This window comes from Leptopilina boulardi, unplaced genomic scaffold (assembly GCF_019393585.1).
Source record: "Leptopilina boulardi isolate dan_hultmark-lab unplaced genomic scaffold, ZJU_Lbou_2.1 LbouV2_300, whole genome shotgun sequence".
NCBI lineage: Eukaryota > Metazoa > Arthropoda > Insecta > Hymenoptera > Figitidae > Leptopilina > Leptopilina boulardi.
Genome location: NW_026137864.1, coordinates 553,601 through 571,792, shown reverse-complemented (window position 1 = coordinate 571,792; position 18,192 = coordinate 553,601). Strand labels below are relative to the sequence as shown.

Genomic DNA, 18,192 nt, shown 5'->3' with positions numbered 1-18,192 from the left:
TTATTAGATATATAGAAAGATTTATTTTCAAACACTACAAAGTCTGAGAGAAATAATTCTCTAAGAAATTTTTTTTTTGTATGGGTTTTTTTTATTACATTTTATCTAAAGTCGATGCGGACAATTTATTTTTGATAATTATTTAATAATAATTTGTTTGTTTTGGCCGTTTATACTAAATAAATATATATTAAAAATAATAATAAATGTAAATTAGATCATTTTAAACAATTATCAATTAAAAAAAGTCAATTTTTTAATTTTAATTAAATTTAATTAGTTAATAAATAGGTATTTTACTTTAAATAATAATTAATGTTATTTGATATTAAATCCATTTTATTAATTCCTTAAAAAGAATAATTCTATAGAAATATTATTCAGAAAATTTATTTCGAATATTTCTGAATCGAAGACGTAAATTTAAAAAATTTTAATTAAGTAGGACAAATTTATAAACAAAATTCTGACAACAATTCAATTTTAGAATTTTTATTTGTAACTTTTTAAAAAATTTGAATTTAAAAAAAAAATATTAAAAATTATTAAAAATAATAAAACTTTAGAAGAGTTATAGTAGAAGTTTTTTTTGGGAAACAATTAAATTTCAAAAAAAATTTTGTTAAATTTTAGACAATAATTAAATTTTACAGAATTGAAAATAATTTTTCAAATAATTTTAAATAACATTTTTTAAAAGTAATTAAATTTCAGACAATAATTAAAATTACAGAATTGAAAATAATTTTTCAAATAATTTTAAATAACATTTTTTAAAAGTAATTGAATTTTCAAAGATTTACAATTCAGATTTTGGAAATCAATTAAAGTTCAAGTGATTTTTAATAAAAATTTTTGGTGATTTCTGTTGATGAAGAATTTATAAAAAATTACAGACAAAAATTGAATTTCAAAAGTTTTTAATTGAAAAATGCGTTCAGATAATTGAATTTTCGAAAATTATTATAAAAATCATGAAAAATAATTGAAATTTTTGCAAATAATTAAATTTCAAGTGGTTCTTTGAATTAAAAATTTTTGATAATCTTATTTTTATTTATCTTATCAATTATTAAATTTCATAATAATTTTAATTGAAATATAGTGTAATATAATTGAATTTGTGAAAACTTTCATTAAATTCATTAAAAATAATTAATTTAGTGAAGAATTTTAGTTAAAAATTTGTTAAATAATTGAAATAAAAAAGATCTGCATTGTATACTGAAAAACGTATTTTGTTATAAATTTTTTTTAAAAAAAAGTCGAAAAAGTCGCATTTTATAAAAATAAGTCGAAAATTAAAGTATTTTAGATAATTGAATTTACGAAAATTATTATAAAAATCATTAAAAATAATTGAAATTTTTTGCAAATAAGTAAATTTTAAGTGATCTTGAATTAAAATTTTTTGGTAATTTTATTTGCTAATTTTTTTTAAATTTTACACAATTATTAAATTTCATAAAAATTATAATTGAAAAATAGTTTAAGATAATTGAATTTGTGAAGAATTTCATTAAAATTATTAAAAATAATTAATTTAGTGAAGAATTTCAGTTAAAAATTTGTTGAATAATTGCCTGGGAATATTATCAAGAAAATTTTTTTCAAATATTTTAAAATCGAAGTAGGACAAATTAAATAATTAAATTTCAGAAGATTTTAAATTGAAATAAAATTTTTAAATATTTGAATTACTGTAGTTTTTTTAATTTCTGACAACAATAGAAATTTTAAAAATTTTTATTTGAAACTTTTTTAAATAATTAAATTTAAAAAAATAATTTAATTTTGGAAGAGATATATTTGACATTTTTTAAAATAATTGAATTTGAAAGGATTTTAAGTGGTAAAAAATTTTAATTTATCAATTATGTTTTTAAATTTCAGACAATAATGAAATATTAGAGAATTTTTAATTAAAAATGTTTAAATAATTTATTATTATTGCTTGACAATAATTTAACAATTAATTTAAAATAATTGAATTTTGAAAGAGTTATAATTAAAATTTTTAGAAATAATAATTATAAATTTCCGAAAGTTTTATATTTTAAAATTTTTAGAAGTAATTAAATTTTAAAAGTTTTGAAATTAAAAATTTTAGAAGTAATTGAATTTCAAAAGATTTTTAAAAAATGTTTTAAATAAAATTGATCTTTTTAAAGAACTTAATGGAAATTATTATTAATTATTAAATTATTATAGGTTCAGATTTTTGGAAATAATTGAATTACATGTGATTTTGAACTGAAATTTTTGATAATTTTAGTTGACAAAATGGTTTTTTTTTTTTTTTTTTTTTTTTTTTTTTTTTTTTTTTTTTTTTTTTTTAGAAATTTCAAACAATTATTGAATTTTTAAAAATATTTAATTGAAAAATATTTTCAGATAATTTCAGGTTATTAAATTTTGGAAGAGTTGCATTGTATATTAAAAAAAAAAAGTCATATTTTATTTAAAAATGTAAGAAAAAGTTGCATCTTAAAATAAGTAGAATAAAGTTGGAATTAGAATAAATTTAAATCGATTACAATTTTAATTAACAAATCCTTTAACTAATTTTGAAATTTATTGAAATTTGGCTCCTCATTTTTACTGTTTGTAAATTTGTTTTTTTTGTTTGTTTGCAATTAAAAGTTTATCATTCGGACACTTTCTATGGCTAAAAAAATAAAAATTGCGTTTTGATATAATAAAATAAATTTCATTTATCCATAAATACAATAAAGTTTATTTTTTAAAAATCATTTATTGTGTAAGATGTCAATGAAAAAAAAAAAATGAATAATAAATCACATAGTAAATACAAATTGTGCGAGTCCATTTAAATCGAAATTAACAAAAATGAAGAATATTTCAAAATCCTATAAGTGCACGTATAAACAAAAAAAAAATTTCTCACATTCCCTTTTTTTAACCAGACGATTCTTTCTTTTGTCTTTGTTGCACCATTTCTCGAAGATTATTTTCACTTTCTTTTAAACTATTTTGAAGATAACTTTTATTGCTATCGAGAAATTTAATTTTTTCATCAGCATTTTTTATTCGTTTCTCCAAACTGCTCTTGATACTTTTAATATCGTCGAGAAGAAACATTCTTCCAACAGATTCATAAGTTCTTGTATTTGGAGGAAGTGATGTTATCTCCTTTGATGTTAATTCTGCTCGTTGTTTGGTACGTTTTAATGTTTCAATTTGAACATCAGCCAATTTTAATTTTTGACTTGTATCAATCATTTTCTCCTGGAGTTCGGAGAAGCCTTTTTTAAGCTCTTCATCCAGTACTCGTGCCATTTTATTTTTGTTTGAAGCAGTGAAATACTGATAAAACTATATAAACACAGAAAGAAATAAACAATTGTATTTTTCAATATTTTTTAATGACATTACAATTAATTTAGAAATTTATTTAAATCTATAAAAATAACTTACAGTTTATGTGTGTGGGTGTTATTGAATCTATCACTCGATTTAAAATTCTAAATAAGGTTATGTTTCTAAAAAAAAAGCCTTGAATTCACTGCGCATGCACATTTTGTTCATGACATTTAAAAAGCCCGCGGGAAATTTTATTTAAAAAATAATAATAATAATTAGATTTTTTTATTTATACTCTTTACATTTAAAGAAAGAACTTTTTTTTTCTTCTTCTATCAAATGTTAAACAAATACCCAAAAAAAAGTTCAAAATCAATAATTGTGAACTTGGCTTTATTTTTATCTTTCTAACCTATAATCTAAAATTTTAACGAAAAAAATTAAATTTTGTCATGGTGTTTGTGGAAAAATGTAATTCTTTTATTATATATTTTTTTATTTTTAAATACAATAAACTATTGTCATTCTATTAAAACAAATCATCAGCTAAATATAAATTATAATAAATGTGAAGAACAAATAAATATGAAATATGTTTAAAATACTTAATAATATTTATGGCTATGGAAATCGGTTTCCAATTCTAACCTCTAGAAATTTTTCTCATCATAAAGGATTATTAAAAGATTATAATAAACTTTCTGAAAATAAATTAAAGAAACAAGAGAAGACAATAGGAAAATTCAAAGAGGTATGGCAAATAAATCATATGAATTTGATGAAAAAATATAAAATTTATATTAATAATATGATACAACAATATGACAATAATATGAATAATGTAGAAAAACGTTTTCCAAAAATGAAAATTATGAGGGTTTTCAATACAGGACTTAAGGATATTTATCAAGATATAAAAAAATATATTTCAATAAAAAAGAAAAAAAAATTAAATGGTATACAATCATTGACAAGAGATGAAATTGAATTAAATTTTAAATTACCGAGAGATTTATTAAAAGTATCGCCAGTCTTAATAATATCAGCGATACCATTCACTAATTATATTGTATTTCCGTTGATTTATTTTTTTCCACGTGTATTTTTAGTCTCATATTTTTGGACAATACAACAGAGACTTGATTATTTTCTCTATAATTATAAACGAAAATTGAAATATAATAAACCAGTTTTACGATGTTTACAAGCACAAAAACGTGAGATTTCACAATTACATAGAATACGATGGAATGGTATTATTGCAAGTCTCGGAAGTGGTACACATCCGACAATTTCAGATCTTATTGCATGTAAAGAATTATTCAAGGGACATCCATTTTCATTGAATTCTCTTAAACGCAATCATATAGTGAGTTGAGAAAAAGAAAAAAAAATTAATTTTTATCTTTGCAATGTAATTAAATTTTTTGTTTTGTTTTTTTTTAGAATGAATTATTAGGTTTACATACAATGTCTCGATGGATGCCTTTTAGAAGGAAAAGATTATTAAATAGAGGACTTTTAATAAAATCAATGGATATTGCCATTCAAAAAGAGGGTGGTGTTACAAAAATACCAATTGAAGCTTTAAAATGGGTACGTGTAGAATTAATTTTATCTGATTTGATTATTTACACATTTAAGATACTTTAGGTTTTTTTTTAGATATCAAGAGTTTAATATTTTAAAACAGAATTTCTTTATGAAAATTATGAGAAATTAAAAAAAAATGTTAAGATCAATCGAAAGATCGTTAAATTCTCTTTTGAAATAATGTGTAACATATTATAAAAATCTTTTAGTTTTTATATAGAAAAATTAACATAAAAAACGCTCTGCTAGCGATTGTCTTTTGAAGGTGAAACGGTTTGAGATAGAATGCCTCCTATTTTATTTTTTTTTTATGATTAAATATGTTTGAATAATTGAATATAGTTTTTCATCTATATTTGATTAAATACTTGAATATAATTTCAATGATTTGATTAAGTAATTAAAGATAATTTCAATAATTTGACTAAATAATTGAAAATAATTTCAAGTATTTAATTTAATGAAGATTTAGAATCAAGATTGAGGCCTCGGATTATATGACTTTTTCCGACTTTTTTTCAAAAATACGATTTTTTTCGTTTTATTTTAATAAAATTTGACTTTTTCAACTTTTTTTTTAGGCTGTTTCTATTTCGCCCGTCGCAGGCAAACTAATTCATTTCTGTTATTTCGCCCGTCGAAATGAATGTGTTTTAGAAAACGGGCAAAATAAGAAAAATAGATTATTTCGCCCGTTCAAGATAAAATCGAGTATCTGGAAGACGGGCGAGTATATTATTTCGTCCGTGAAATGTTTAAACAAAAACGGGCGAAATAATCAAAATACAATATTTAGCCCGCTAGGTATAAACAGCTGTTGTATATTTCAATTTACAAACTAAAATTATTTTAACTTTTATTTTGCAATTTATGTTAAATATCATATATTTGATAAACAAATTTGATGGTCTCATTAATTTTTTGTGTTTCGATAAAAAAAAGGGTTTTTCTGATTTCTTTCTCAGCAGAATCATGGTTTTATATATCAATGTGAGATTATACTCCGTATAGTATATTCTTTAAATATTGAAAACGACGGTGCGTTGTTTGAAAATCTATTTGGTATCGAAAGTAGTTCATATGACATTCTTTATTTTGATTGTCTTCAATTTTATTTACTCGTTGAATTTAGAGATGCAAATATACAAAAATTTCAGAAATAGTCGATTTTTGAATTCTTATTTAAATTACAAAATTAAAATCCACAATTTTTATTACCAAAGTTTAATAAACAAAATTAAAAAAATTTTTTTTTCATTTTTCATGAAAAAAATTTTTTAAAATGATTTTTTCAATTTTTAAGAAAAAATTTTATGCAATTTTTTCGTCAACAATTTTTAAAAGAAAAATTTATAAAAAATATTAAGAAATATTATTAATTTTTTGAAAAAATATTAATATTTTTAAATCGATGACGATCAATTTTAATTGTTTTCGACTTCAACATCGTAATTTTAATTAGTTAAATTTAATAATTATAATTTATAATTTTAATATTAGATTAATTTTTTTATAATTTTAATTATATTTATTTACCATTACTATAAAATATTAAATTTTTTTAATTATTTAATAAGAGTAATTAATACCTCTATAAATATATTAATTTTTTTTCCAATACAATTTCTTAGATAAAATAATTATTATTCTTTAAAGTCACGTCTCAAAAACGTGTAAAATAAATATTTGAAAAATCTTCAAGTTAATAATTATACAAACAAATTTTATGTTACAAATATTCTCAAAACTTTAATTAATAAAATTTGTTGAAAAAAAATAGAAAATAATTAAGTATTAATTTTAAGAATTTAAAGAATTTTTAAGAACTTTTTTTGTATTTAAATTTCTTCTATTTTATTAAACCAAATATTCCAAAAGATATAAATAAATAATATTAGACCTATACTCAGACGTCTTTTTTCTATCCATCTTATTTGTTATATTTAAAAAAAGTAAAATTATTTTTTCTCATTATCTAAAAAACAGCTGTCTATACTTAAAGGACGAAATAATATACTCGCCCGTCTTCCAGATACTCGATTTTATCTTGAACGGGCGAAATAATCTATTTTTCTTATTTTGCCCGTCTTCTAAAACACATTCATTTCGACGGGCGAAATAGGCTCTCCGTTTTTTTATATATATATTCTTTAAAACAAAATACGTTTTTTTAATATACAATGCAACTCTTCCAAAATTTAATTACCTGAAATTATCTGAAAATATTTTTCAATTAAATATTTTTAAAAATTCAATAATTCTTTGAAATTTAAAAAAAAAAGAAAAAACCATTTTATCAACTAAAATTATCAAAAATTTCAATTCAAAATCACATGTAATTTAATTATTTCCAAAAATCTGAACCTAATAATTTAATAATAAATAATAATTTCCATCAAGTTCTTTAAAAAATCAATTTTATTTAAAAAATTTTTTGAAAATCATTTGAAATTCAATTACTTCTATAATTTTTAATTGCAAAACTTTTAAAATTTAATTACTTCTAAAAATTTTAATATATGAAACTTTCGGAAATTTATAATGATTATTTCTAAAAATTTTTAATTATAACTCTTTTAAAATTCAATTATTTTAAATTAATTGTTAAATTATTATCAAGCAATAATAATAAATTATTTAAACATATTTAATTAAAAATTCTCTAATATTTCATTATTGTCTGAAATTTAAAAACATAATTGATAAATTAAAATTTTTGACCACTTAAAATCCTTTGAAATTCAATTATTTTTAAAAATTTCAACTATATCTCTTCCAAAATTAAATTATTTTTCATGAATTCAATTATTTAAAAAAATTTCAAATAAAAACTTTTAAAATTTCAATTGTTGTCAGAAATTTTAAAAAAACTACAGTAATTCAAATATTAAAAAAATTTTATTCCAATTTAAAATCTTCTGAAATTTAATTATTTAATTTGTCCTACTTCGATTTTAAAATATTTGAAATAAATTTTCTTGATAATATTCCCAGGCAATTATTCAACAAATTTTTAACTGAAATTCTTCACTAAATTAATTATTTTTAATAATTTTAATGAAATTCTTCACAAATTCAATTATCTTAAACTATTTTTCAATTATAATTTTTATGAAATTTAATAATTGTGTAAAATTTAAAAAAAATTAGCAAATAAAATTACCAAAAAATTTTAATTCAAGATCACTTAAAATTTACTTATTTGCAAAAATTTCAATTATTTTTATAATAATTTTCGAAAATTCAATTATCTGAAAGCATTTTTCAATTAAAAACTTTTGAAATTCAATTTTTGTCTGAAATTTCTTATAAATTCTTCATCAACAGAAACCATTTAAAATTTCTCTTATTATAATTATTGTCTGAATTTTAATACAATCTTTTTAAATTCAATTATTTCTAAAAATTTCAACTTTAGCTCTTCTAAAATTATTATTTAAATATCTGTAAAACTTGATTAAGTATTGCCTGAAATTTTTTTGACAATCAAAACAAAAAACTATGACAAAAGTTTTAAATCGAATAAATTTCTTAAATCAGACATTAAAAAATTATAAAAATGGAATTTTAAGAATTTTTTTTTAGAAATTTGTCCTACTTAAATAAAATTTTGAAAATTTTTCTTACAATTAGTTCGATTCTAAAATATTCGAAATAAATTTTCTTTATAATATTCTTATAGAATTATTCTCATTGTAGAATTAATAAAATGAATTTAATATCTAATAACATTAGTTATTTAAAGTAAAATATTTATTAACCAATTAAATTTTGTTACAATAAAAAAAATCGACTTTTTTTGGAATATAAATCGACTAAAATGACTTTTTTTGTACCTTAAAGTCAATCCGAGGCCGGAGATTCAATTTTTAAGATTTAGAGATATTTTCAATTATTTAATTATATTTTTAATTACGGGAAAAGTTATAAATAAATAAAAAAATATTTAAAGATAATTTTATTTATTTAATTAAATATCTATTTAAAGATTATTTCATCTATTGCTTCTTTATAGTCGTGACGATTTTCAATTTTTCAAAAATAGATTAATATTAACTAATTCTTTAAAAAAAATTCATATTTTTTGTTTGTTTTAACTTTTCAATTTAACGAAGCTGAAGTACGCAACGTTTATATAAATGATTTTTAAAGAAATAATTTTTTAAAATGAAAAATTCTATAATTTTTTGCCCAAAAAATATTTTTTTATAATTTGTTGATTAATGAAAACTACAAGAAATATTTTTTAGGCAAAAAATTATAGAATTTTTCATTTTAAAAAATTATTTCTTTAAAAATCGTTTATATAAACATTGCGTACTTCAGCTTCGTTTCAATTTAAATAATTAAGAACGAATTAAATGAGTTATGAGGAAATTAAATATTTTTTCACTATGAGAAAGCAAAATATTCATGATTTGAACATAATCACCTACTTTTATTGTGTAATTGGAGGTGTAATTATTAATTTTAATTATTTACATCAATAATTTAAGATAATTTCAATTATTATATTGACTATTTAGAAATGATTTCAATTATTTAATTGAAAAATTTAGATAATTCCACAGAAAATCATGAGAAGGACTTGAAAATTTTTTAAAATTATTTACCTGTTTTCATAATTTCTGTTATCTAAGAATTATACATTTATTACAGAATTATTGAAATTAATTAATTTATTTAATATTTAATAGTATATTTAACACAAAAAAAAAATATCTAAATATGTGAATAATTCGCATATTGTAAAAAATTTTCTTTATTTTTGAAATTAAAGGTTGTATCATTTCGTGGTTTAAATCCAGTAAATATGTCAACTGAATCAATGCAAGAGTGGCTTGATCAATGGCTCATTATATCATCCGAAGTCGATAAGACAAGTATTTCATTACTTCTCCATTGTCCTGTATTATTGGCATACAATCATCCTACAAACTGGACTTTATTATATCGTAAAGTGTAAAATACCATAAAAAGAAAGAAAGAGAGAGAGAAAAAAAATAACAAATTTTGACATGACAACAATTTTTCAATTGTAAAATAAAATTAATTTCCTATTTAAAAAAAAAACTGCCTCAAATGATTGACAAAAAATTAATATTGACATTGTACATAATTTAAATAAAATAATAAAAAAGTGTGTGAATTAAACATTTTTTTATTTTATAAAAGAAAAATGTGAATTAATATTAAAAAAAAAAAACCAATTTATATCCTACTAATTAAATTATAATTTTACCAAAGATTAAAAATTATGTCAAATTTCTCTCATTTAACACAGAAATAATTCAATAGAAATATAATTTGTAAAATTTACTTTATTAACGAAATATTTTTAAATACACATTTTTATATCACAGGTCTTTTAAATATTTATATTTTTACAATTTGTAAAATTTCTTAAAAACGTATCTAAAAAAAATATATATTATAACCGAATATTAAAATTAATATATATATATATATATATTTTCTTTTTACAAAAAATGTGAGATATGCTTTATGCAAAAAAAGCGAAAAAAATAAATAGAAAAATAATTATTCAATTTGAGTAGAATATTTACAATGAATAAAATTGTAATTAAAATGAAAAATTACTTCAATTAATTGGTATATAAGAAGGTAAATTACCAACTGGAGGCCTTTTTCTTGGCACATAATTTATCGTATCCATTTCGATATTTACCTCTTGTTCTTCATTTTTATTTTCAATAATTGTACTCACGTCACTTTGATTTTGTGTTGATTTGATGATTTTCAATTTTCTTAACATTCTCTCTCGTTTTTCTTCCAAATCTTCATTTAAATTGTCATAATAACGTTTTCTACTTTCTATTATTGTACAAGTGAGATCATCAATACTGGAAGCTTCCAATATTGACGATTCTTTATTGTTGACATGTAAAGTACGTGATGTCTTATTTGTTTTCGATTTATGTGGATAAGGACATTGTTTACCTTTACTACATTTTCCCTCTTTTTCAAATTCGGGACACGCAAAAATATGACGTTCTTTGCACTGTAAATATTTGGAAAAAAAAACCCACAAATTTATTTTGCTAATTTGGAAAAAAACTGCGAAAGAGTAATTTAAAAAAAAAAAATCATTAAAATTATTTCAGAAAAAAAAGGAAAAAAAAAAACATTAAAAAGAAATTCTTATAAAAATTTTCAAAATCTTTGATAATAAATATTATAAAAAATAATTGAAATTCAAAAAATTATTTTTCAATCCACAATTAATATTCAAAAATTATTATTTTTAAAAAGCAAATTTTGTGGCGAATTTTTCTAGTTCAGCATTAAAAATAATCATAATATTTATGAAAAATTAAAATTTTTTTTTTAATAATTTAATTTTAAAATTTGAATAGGTAGGTACTTAATTTTTTTTTTTTCTAACTTTATGAAAAGAAAAAAAAAAAATTCTCACCTCACTGCCCTTTGCACAGTAACCTTGGAGAAATTCTCGGCATATGGGAGTTTTTTCCGAAACTTTCACATGAAGATATGGACATTTGTCGCGTGAACAACAACCTTCTAAAAAATACTTACATGTAGGCATTTTTTCTGGACCCACATCGTGTGAAAGTTTACAATTTTCCACTAAACATTTGCCTTGGAGGAAACTTTATTAAAAGAAAGACATTTAAATTGATGAAAAATGTTAATTTTTATTTTGTTGCGAAAATAATTAATTTTCATTTTAGAAATATATAATTAATTAAGGGGAGGAACTATTGTTAAATTTTAAAAACGTTATATTTTTTTTCGACTTTCTTTTGAACCTATAATTAATTTCACATTTCATTTTATTATTAATTAATGTTATATTTCATTATAAAAATTGAAGAAAAATAATTTTTGGTTTAAAAGATTTTTTTTCACTTTTTAGAAATTTTTTTTTTTTTTTTGAAAAAATTAAATTTTTTTTTTAAACCCTTAAATTCAAAATTATCAAAAAAAAAAAAAAAAAATAGGCATTTAAAAAAAATTATCAATAAATAAATAATATGAAAATTATGAGAAAAGTGTAAAATTTAATTTTTTGCAGAATTTCAATAAAAAATTTGTTAACTAATAAAATTTATTTCCAAATTTTAATAACGTAGCATCTTATACTCTCAATAAGGCGGAAAAATAAATTATCATCTCCCTAAAATAATGAAAAATTTCATTGATCCCTCCACTTAATTATTTATGAATGTTGAAAAAAAAAAAATCACTTACTTCTTACAAAGTGAAATTTGCTTTTTATCATGAACCTTGTGACACGTTCCTTTTGTTTGATTAGCACAATAGCCAAATTTTTGGAAAAAAAGACAAGGTTGATTATTTTTGCGCATTTTATTACGCAAAAGTTGTATACTCCTTTGTTTAACTTTATTGCTATTTAAAAATAAATAATTTTTTTTTTTTTTAGTTTTAAATATATATGAATTTAATAATAAATTTTAATTAACCTCATATTTTATTTATATACCTCATATTACTTTTCACAGTTTGTTTCAATGAAACAAATGATGTTCTTTTAATAAATGTATTTCGATTTAAAGTAGATGAAAATCTACTTGCTGAATTATGACCTTTTTTTGTCGCATCAATTCGTCTAAGTGCTTTTCCATTAGACGCTATGAAAAATTGATCTTGTGTTTTTGTACGTTTTTCTGAAAAAAATAATTACAAATAATCCTGTAAGAATATAATATTCTGTCTAAAAAGTAATTATATATGCAGAATAATTATTAAAGAAATACTTTTTGTTGGACTAGTACTGTTTCGGCGTATCAATTTATTTTTTGATGAATTGTAACGAATTCCTTCAATGGAGACTAATTTTTTAAAATTACCCCTGAAAAATAGATAATTTTCTGAGTGTGAAAAGTAATTTTTCATTAAATATTTGAATTTTATTTCTGACTTTTAATTAAATAATTTTTTGCTATTGGGTCAGGTTATTATATTTTTATTTTACAGAAAAGAATATTAGAAAGAATTATTTTCTAATAGAATTTTCATTTGTTTGAATTTACATTTGATAGAATTTTTAAAATGCATAAATTTTTTTTTACAGAACTTTCATTTGTTGAAATAAATAACTGACAAAAAAATTTGCGCTCAAATTTTTCTGCTAAATATTTATGTATTTTTTTTTTTTTTTTTTTTGCAAAGTTCGCAAAAATACAGAAACACTTTTTATGTGCTAATTTGTGCTGCAAAATTATTTTTTTTAAATAGTACTTCGGACTAGAATAAAAAAAAAACAAAACATTTTTATGATGAAAAATGCCACTTATTTATATTTAATTAAAAGTAAACTTTTTGTGCAAGACTAGAAGTAAAAGAAGTTCTTACAAAAAATTTTAAAATCTTTAATAATAAATTATTCAAAAAAATTCACATTTAAATTTAAAATACTATTTTTTATTCCACAAATATTGAAAAATTATTATTTTTCAAAAAGAAATTTTGTACTATTTTGTTCTAGCCCAGCACAAAAGAAAATAATCATAACATTTACGAAAAATTACAATTTTAAAAAGTAATTATTAATTTTTAAATTAAAAAAAAAATTTTTACCGAGAAATTTTAAAAATTATTAATTTTTAAAAAATAATTTTGTGCTAAATTATACTTTTTCAGCAAAAAATTTATAATTAAAAAATAATAATTTTTTAAATATTTCTGTGTAAAAAAAATTATATTTTTGAATTTTTACATTGAATTCTTTTGAAAAATTTTCTATTTTTCGTAAATGTTTTAATTTCATCCTTTTTTTTGTTGAACAAGCACAATTTAGCACAAAATTTGTTTTTGAAAAATAAACATATTTTTTAATATTTCTGAGTAAAAAAAAAACCTATTTTTGAATTTTTAAATTGAATTATTTTGAAATATTTTTTATTTTTTGTGAATGTTATAATTGTTTCTTTTTGTGCTGGTCCACCACAAGTTAGCATAAAATTTGTTGTTAAAAAATAATAATAATTTTTGAATATTTCTGAGTTAAATAATCGTTTTTTGAATTTAAATTTGATTTAATTTTGATAATTTATTATTAAACATTTTGAAAATTCTTGTCGGAATTTCTTTTCGTTCTGATTGTGAACAGTTGTTTATTTTTAATTAAATATAAGGGCGATTCCATGTGAGATTTACATATGACATTTTAAATTCGGTAAATATATTTTTTTTCGATCTTTATAGAAAAAAAAGGTTTACGTATTTTTTTATTTTTTCTATAAATGCTCAAATTTTCGAGTTATGAATTTTTAAAAATCTGTTTTTTTGCGAGTTTTTTAAAATACACCTAATTTCAATGACATCTAACTTTAAAAGCATTAAATTTAGGAATTATGACCAAGATACAAAAAAGTTTCAGTTTTTCAACGACTTTCAAAATATGTTAATGGAAAAAATTTTTTGAATTTGTTTATAAAAAAACAGCGATTTTTTATAAACAATTTAATTTTTTTTTAATTTAGGGGCGATTTTTTTTTATTTTTACACACATGAAAATAAGAGGAAAATTTTTTAATAAGTTTTTGGGTGGGCCTGATGATCCTTTTGTTTATATAATTTGTTTTAAAAAAATTTTTTTTACTTTTTTTCGTTCTTTTCTTATTTTTTGAAATGAAAAGTGTTTTAATTTGCTTTTCTATGAGTTTACTAAAAGATCCTAGTGTCCAAAACACTTTTCATTTCGAAAAATAAGAAAAGAAGGAAAAAAAGTAAAAAATTTTTTTTAAACAAATTATATAAACAAAAGGATCATCAGACCCACTTCAAAACTTATTTATTTATTAATTAAGCTTCAGCCTTTCGGCCCAGAAGTGGACTTGGTTTAATACAAAATTAAAAAATGTATTACTTCAAAACTTATTAAAAAATTTTCCTCTTATTTTCATGTGTGTAAAAATAAAAAAAAAATTTTTAAAAATAGCCCCTAAATTAAAAAAAATTTAATTTGTTTATAAAAAAAATCGCTGTTTTTTATAAACAAATTCAAAATTTTTTTTTTTTTCGTTAACATATTTTGAAAGTTGATGAAAAACTGAAACTTTTTTGTATCTTGGTCATAATTCCTAAATTTAATGCTTTTAGAGTTAGATGTCATTGAAATTAGGTGTATTTTAAAAAAACTCGAAAAAATCAGATTTTTAAAGATTCATAACTCGAAAATTTGAGCACTTATAAAAAAAATAAAAAAATACGTAAACCTTTTTTTTCTATAAAGATCGAAAAAAAATATATATTTACCGAATTTAAAATGTCATATGTAAATCTCACGTGGAATCGCCCATAAGTATCTTCTTTGAGCTTCATATTTTTTTTCAAATTTATGTAATTATTATTTTTTCAAAAAAAAAGTGTTTGCACCATAAATTAGAATAAATTTTTTTTTTTTTTTGAAAAAATAAAATAACGTTGCTAAATTCTTACACGTCTATAGATATCAATACAGAAACATTTCTAGAAGTATCAATTTTTTTTTTTTTTTAAATTAGCTCGCAACAATTTTGATTAAAATAATAATAATCTGACACCATTTTTTTTTTTGAATTTAAATAAATAATACTCACGATACTTTTGCATCAGTAGAAGTTTTGTTTTTTCCTTTTTGCACGGCAATTCTATCGATTTTATACGCGTTTAATTTTGTTTTACTTTTAATGAATTTTAAACGACTATTTAATTGAATTTGACTTGTAGTGGGCAATGTTGATAAACTATTTCCATTGACTTGAGTTTTTTTCAATAACACTTTATTATCAAATTGATTTCTCATTTTATTTGGCGAAATTGTTAAAGTATTTGCTTTAAAATTTCGCTTTACTCTTATTAATTTTCGACGTGATACAATTGAAAAATTTGAATTAATAAATTTAGTTGATCCAATAGTTTTAATATTTGATTTTGAATAAACATTAGAATTAATTGATTCATTAGGTTTATTAGTTTTCAATGAAAGAGTTTTTGAAGAAGTGAATGTTTTTAATAATTTTGGATTTACGTGAACTGATTTTTGTACATAATTTTTTGATGAATTTTGTTCTAATTTTTTTTCACTATTTATATTGTCAATATTATTGATATTTTCTTGTAAATTCTTGACAATATTCATGTTTTGTACAATTTTTGGATTAACGTAAATTGATTTATTTGTGTACATTTTTGCATTTACTGTTGTTGTCGACAGTTTTTGATTCACGTAAATTGATGATTTTGGCGAGATTTTTGGATTAATTGCTATTGTTGGTTTCGGATTTAATTTTATATTCACGTGAACTAATGATTTTTGTTCCACTTTTGAATTTAATTTCGGATTTATGTAAATTGATGTCGTCTTTGTATTATCAATTTTTGAATTTATTGCTATTGTTGATTTTGAATTTAATTTTGGATTTATGTGTATCGACGTTTTTGTATGTAGATTTGGATTAACGTGAATTAAATGTTTTTTCACACCATAATTGGGATTGACATATATTCGTTTTGGAAGTTCTGTTCCTTGTCCAATAGAAGTTTCAGGTACACGAATATTTTTCATTGGAATTTCGAGATTATTTCCTAATAATTTACTTTCACAATTGTTTAATGTATTAACATCACGTTTATTGTTAAAAGATATTTCACCCGTCATTTTAGGTAATAAATTTAATTCCTAATTACTGTAAAAAAACACAAAAAAAAACAAAAATAACTGATAAAAATAGCGCTTGAAAATTTTTATTTTGTTTCTTTTATCCGTTAATTAATGCTGTCAAGAAGCCACTTTTATTGCACAAATTAAACACAGACAATTGATGTAACACATTTTTTTTGGGGGGGGGTCATAAAATCTCGATTTTTATTACGTTGAATATTGTAAAGAAACAAAAACGATATTATTGAGGAAATGTTAAAAAGAACACACTTACAATCTTAAACTCTTTTCATTAAGTAATTGCCAGCCTACGTATATGAGAAAATTATTTTTTTTTCTTGGAAAAATATATTGAGAAATATTTATATATTTGACAAAAAAGAAAATTAAGAAATCGTAGGGCGGTATTCATAGTCGATACTCATTTCTTAAGCAGCGACTTAAGCTGACACCTAGATTCATAGTCGTGCATTGTGGATTGACTTAAGTCGCAACTTAAGCATTTGCTTAAAGAAGTAAATGCTTTGATTTTGAGATGCATAGTCCCATCTTAAGAATGCCAAGTATTCATAGTCAAATAGGATTTTCTTATTTGACATTACCGGTGAACTTATTTGAACGAATTGAGGTTATGATTTAAAGTCAACGTTTTAGTTGACTTAAGCAATAACTTATTAGTGTATTTATAGTGAAAAAAGTGTTAACAATGGATATAATGCATTATTTAAGAGACATTGAGGATGATATTGATAATGAAGATGGTCCAAACAATATAAGACGTGCAAAACGATACATTCGAGATGCGGAAAATTCTTTTGAAATAGATGAGTGAGAGTTTCAGAGACGTTATCGTTTTCACTCCACGCAGCCTCCTTAGCTTTCAAGGAACAATCGCTTTTGCGATTTTCAATAACATGGGCAAAAATTTTGATAGTTTGCAGGAAAAGTTTTCTTTATCCGTATTGGTGTAATGCTTTTTAGACATTTTATTACTACAAAAAGTTTCATTAATTAGTATTAAAATTTAGTATTATTTATAATAATTTAATTATTTATTGTTTACAAATTTTATATTCCATTATATTTTTATTTTAATATATAATTTAAGGGAGTGAGAGTAGCAGATTTATATTTGGATACATTTATTATTTCTACAAGAAAAAAGAATTTATGTATGAAAGTAGTTATTTTATGTTTATAAACAATTAAAATTTTTTAGCGTACAGCACTTTTTTAAAAACGAGAGTATATAAGATAAGATATAAAAAAAATTACCAGTCTTTTTAATTTGAAAAAGAAAAAATAAATTGTGTTCTACAAATTGTACGCCTAATTTTAAAAATATTAATGTTAATATATTGATCATTATTTTGAATATTTCACTATTATGTATCATTATTTATCAAATTTTAAATATATTTCATTCGTTGATTATTAAAAATTTTTACTTTTAAACAACATTAATTATATTCACAGGTTTATATTTTTGAATTTTGTTTTATTACTGTTTTTTATTACAAACATTTAATAAGAAAAATATTTTACAAATTTACTTTTTTCAAATGATTAAACAAAACAATTTTATAAATAACATTAAAAACGCTGAAACGAAAAACTCAAATTGA

The 18,192-nt window shown here is 20.4% G+C and overlaps 3 protein-coding genes across 5 annotated transcripts; 1 reads left to right on the top strand and 2 right to left on the bottom strand.

Moving 5' to 3' along the window:
- Positions 1-2,735: 2,735 nt before the first annotated feature.
- On the bottom strand, positions 2,736-3,582 carry LOC127282612 (prefoldin subunit 1). The gene is made up of 2 exons (XM_051306973.1): positions 3,439-3,582; positions 2,736-3,336 (listed from the first exon to the last, which is right to left on the bottom strand). The coding sequence occupies exon 2, from the start codon at positions 3,298-3,300 to the stop codon at positions 2,920-2,922; it is 381 nt and encodes a 126-aa protein (XP_051162930.1). The 5' UTR covers positions 3,301-3,336; positions 3,439-3,582; the 3' UTR covers positions 2,736-2,919.
- A 174-nt stretch (positions 3,583-3,756) lies between these two features.
- LOC127282605 (LETM1 domain-containing protein 1) lies at positions 3,757-10,097 on the top strand. Of its 2 annotated transcripts, XM_051306964.1 has the most exons (4): positions 3,758-4,075; positions 4,434-4,693; positions 4,771-4,920; positions 9,698-10,097. In XM_051306964.1, exons 3-4 carry the CDS (start codon positions 4,795-4,797, stop codon positions 9,881-9,883), a joined length of 312 nt encoding a protein of 103 aa, XP_051162921.1. In that variant the 5' UTR covers positions 3,758-4,075; positions 4,434-4,693; positions 4,771-4,794; the 3' UTR covers positions 9,884-10,097. The 2 variants fall into 2 exon arrangements, with proteins under 2 accessions (XP_051162920.1, XP_051162921.1); XM_051306963.1 differs by having other exon boundaries at positions 3,757-4,693.
- Positions 10,098-10,501: 404 nt separating this feature from the next.
- LOC127282593 (uncharacterized) lies at positions 10,502-16,994 on the bottom strand. 2 transcript variants are annotated; one of them, XM_051306934.1, is made up of 7 exons: positions 16,842-16,994; positions 15,504-16,592; positions 12,678-12,772; positions 12,404-12,587; positions 12,151-12,309; positions 11,354-11,549; positions 10,502-10,939 (listed from the first exon to the last, which is right to left on the bottom strand). In XM_051306934.1, the coding sequence occupies exons 2-7, from the start codon at positions 16,562-16,564 to the stop codon at positions 10,520-10,522; spliced, it is 2,115 nt and encodes a 704-aa protein (XP_051162891.1). In that variant the 5' UTR covers positions 16,565-16,592; positions 16,842-16,994; the 3' UTR covers positions 10,502-10,519. The 2 variants fall into 2 exon arrangements, with proteins under 2 accessions (XP_051162891.1, XP_051162890.1); XM_051306933.1 differs by having other exon boundaries at positions 15,504-16,992.
- Positions 16,995-18,192: the final 1,198 nt, after the last annotated feature.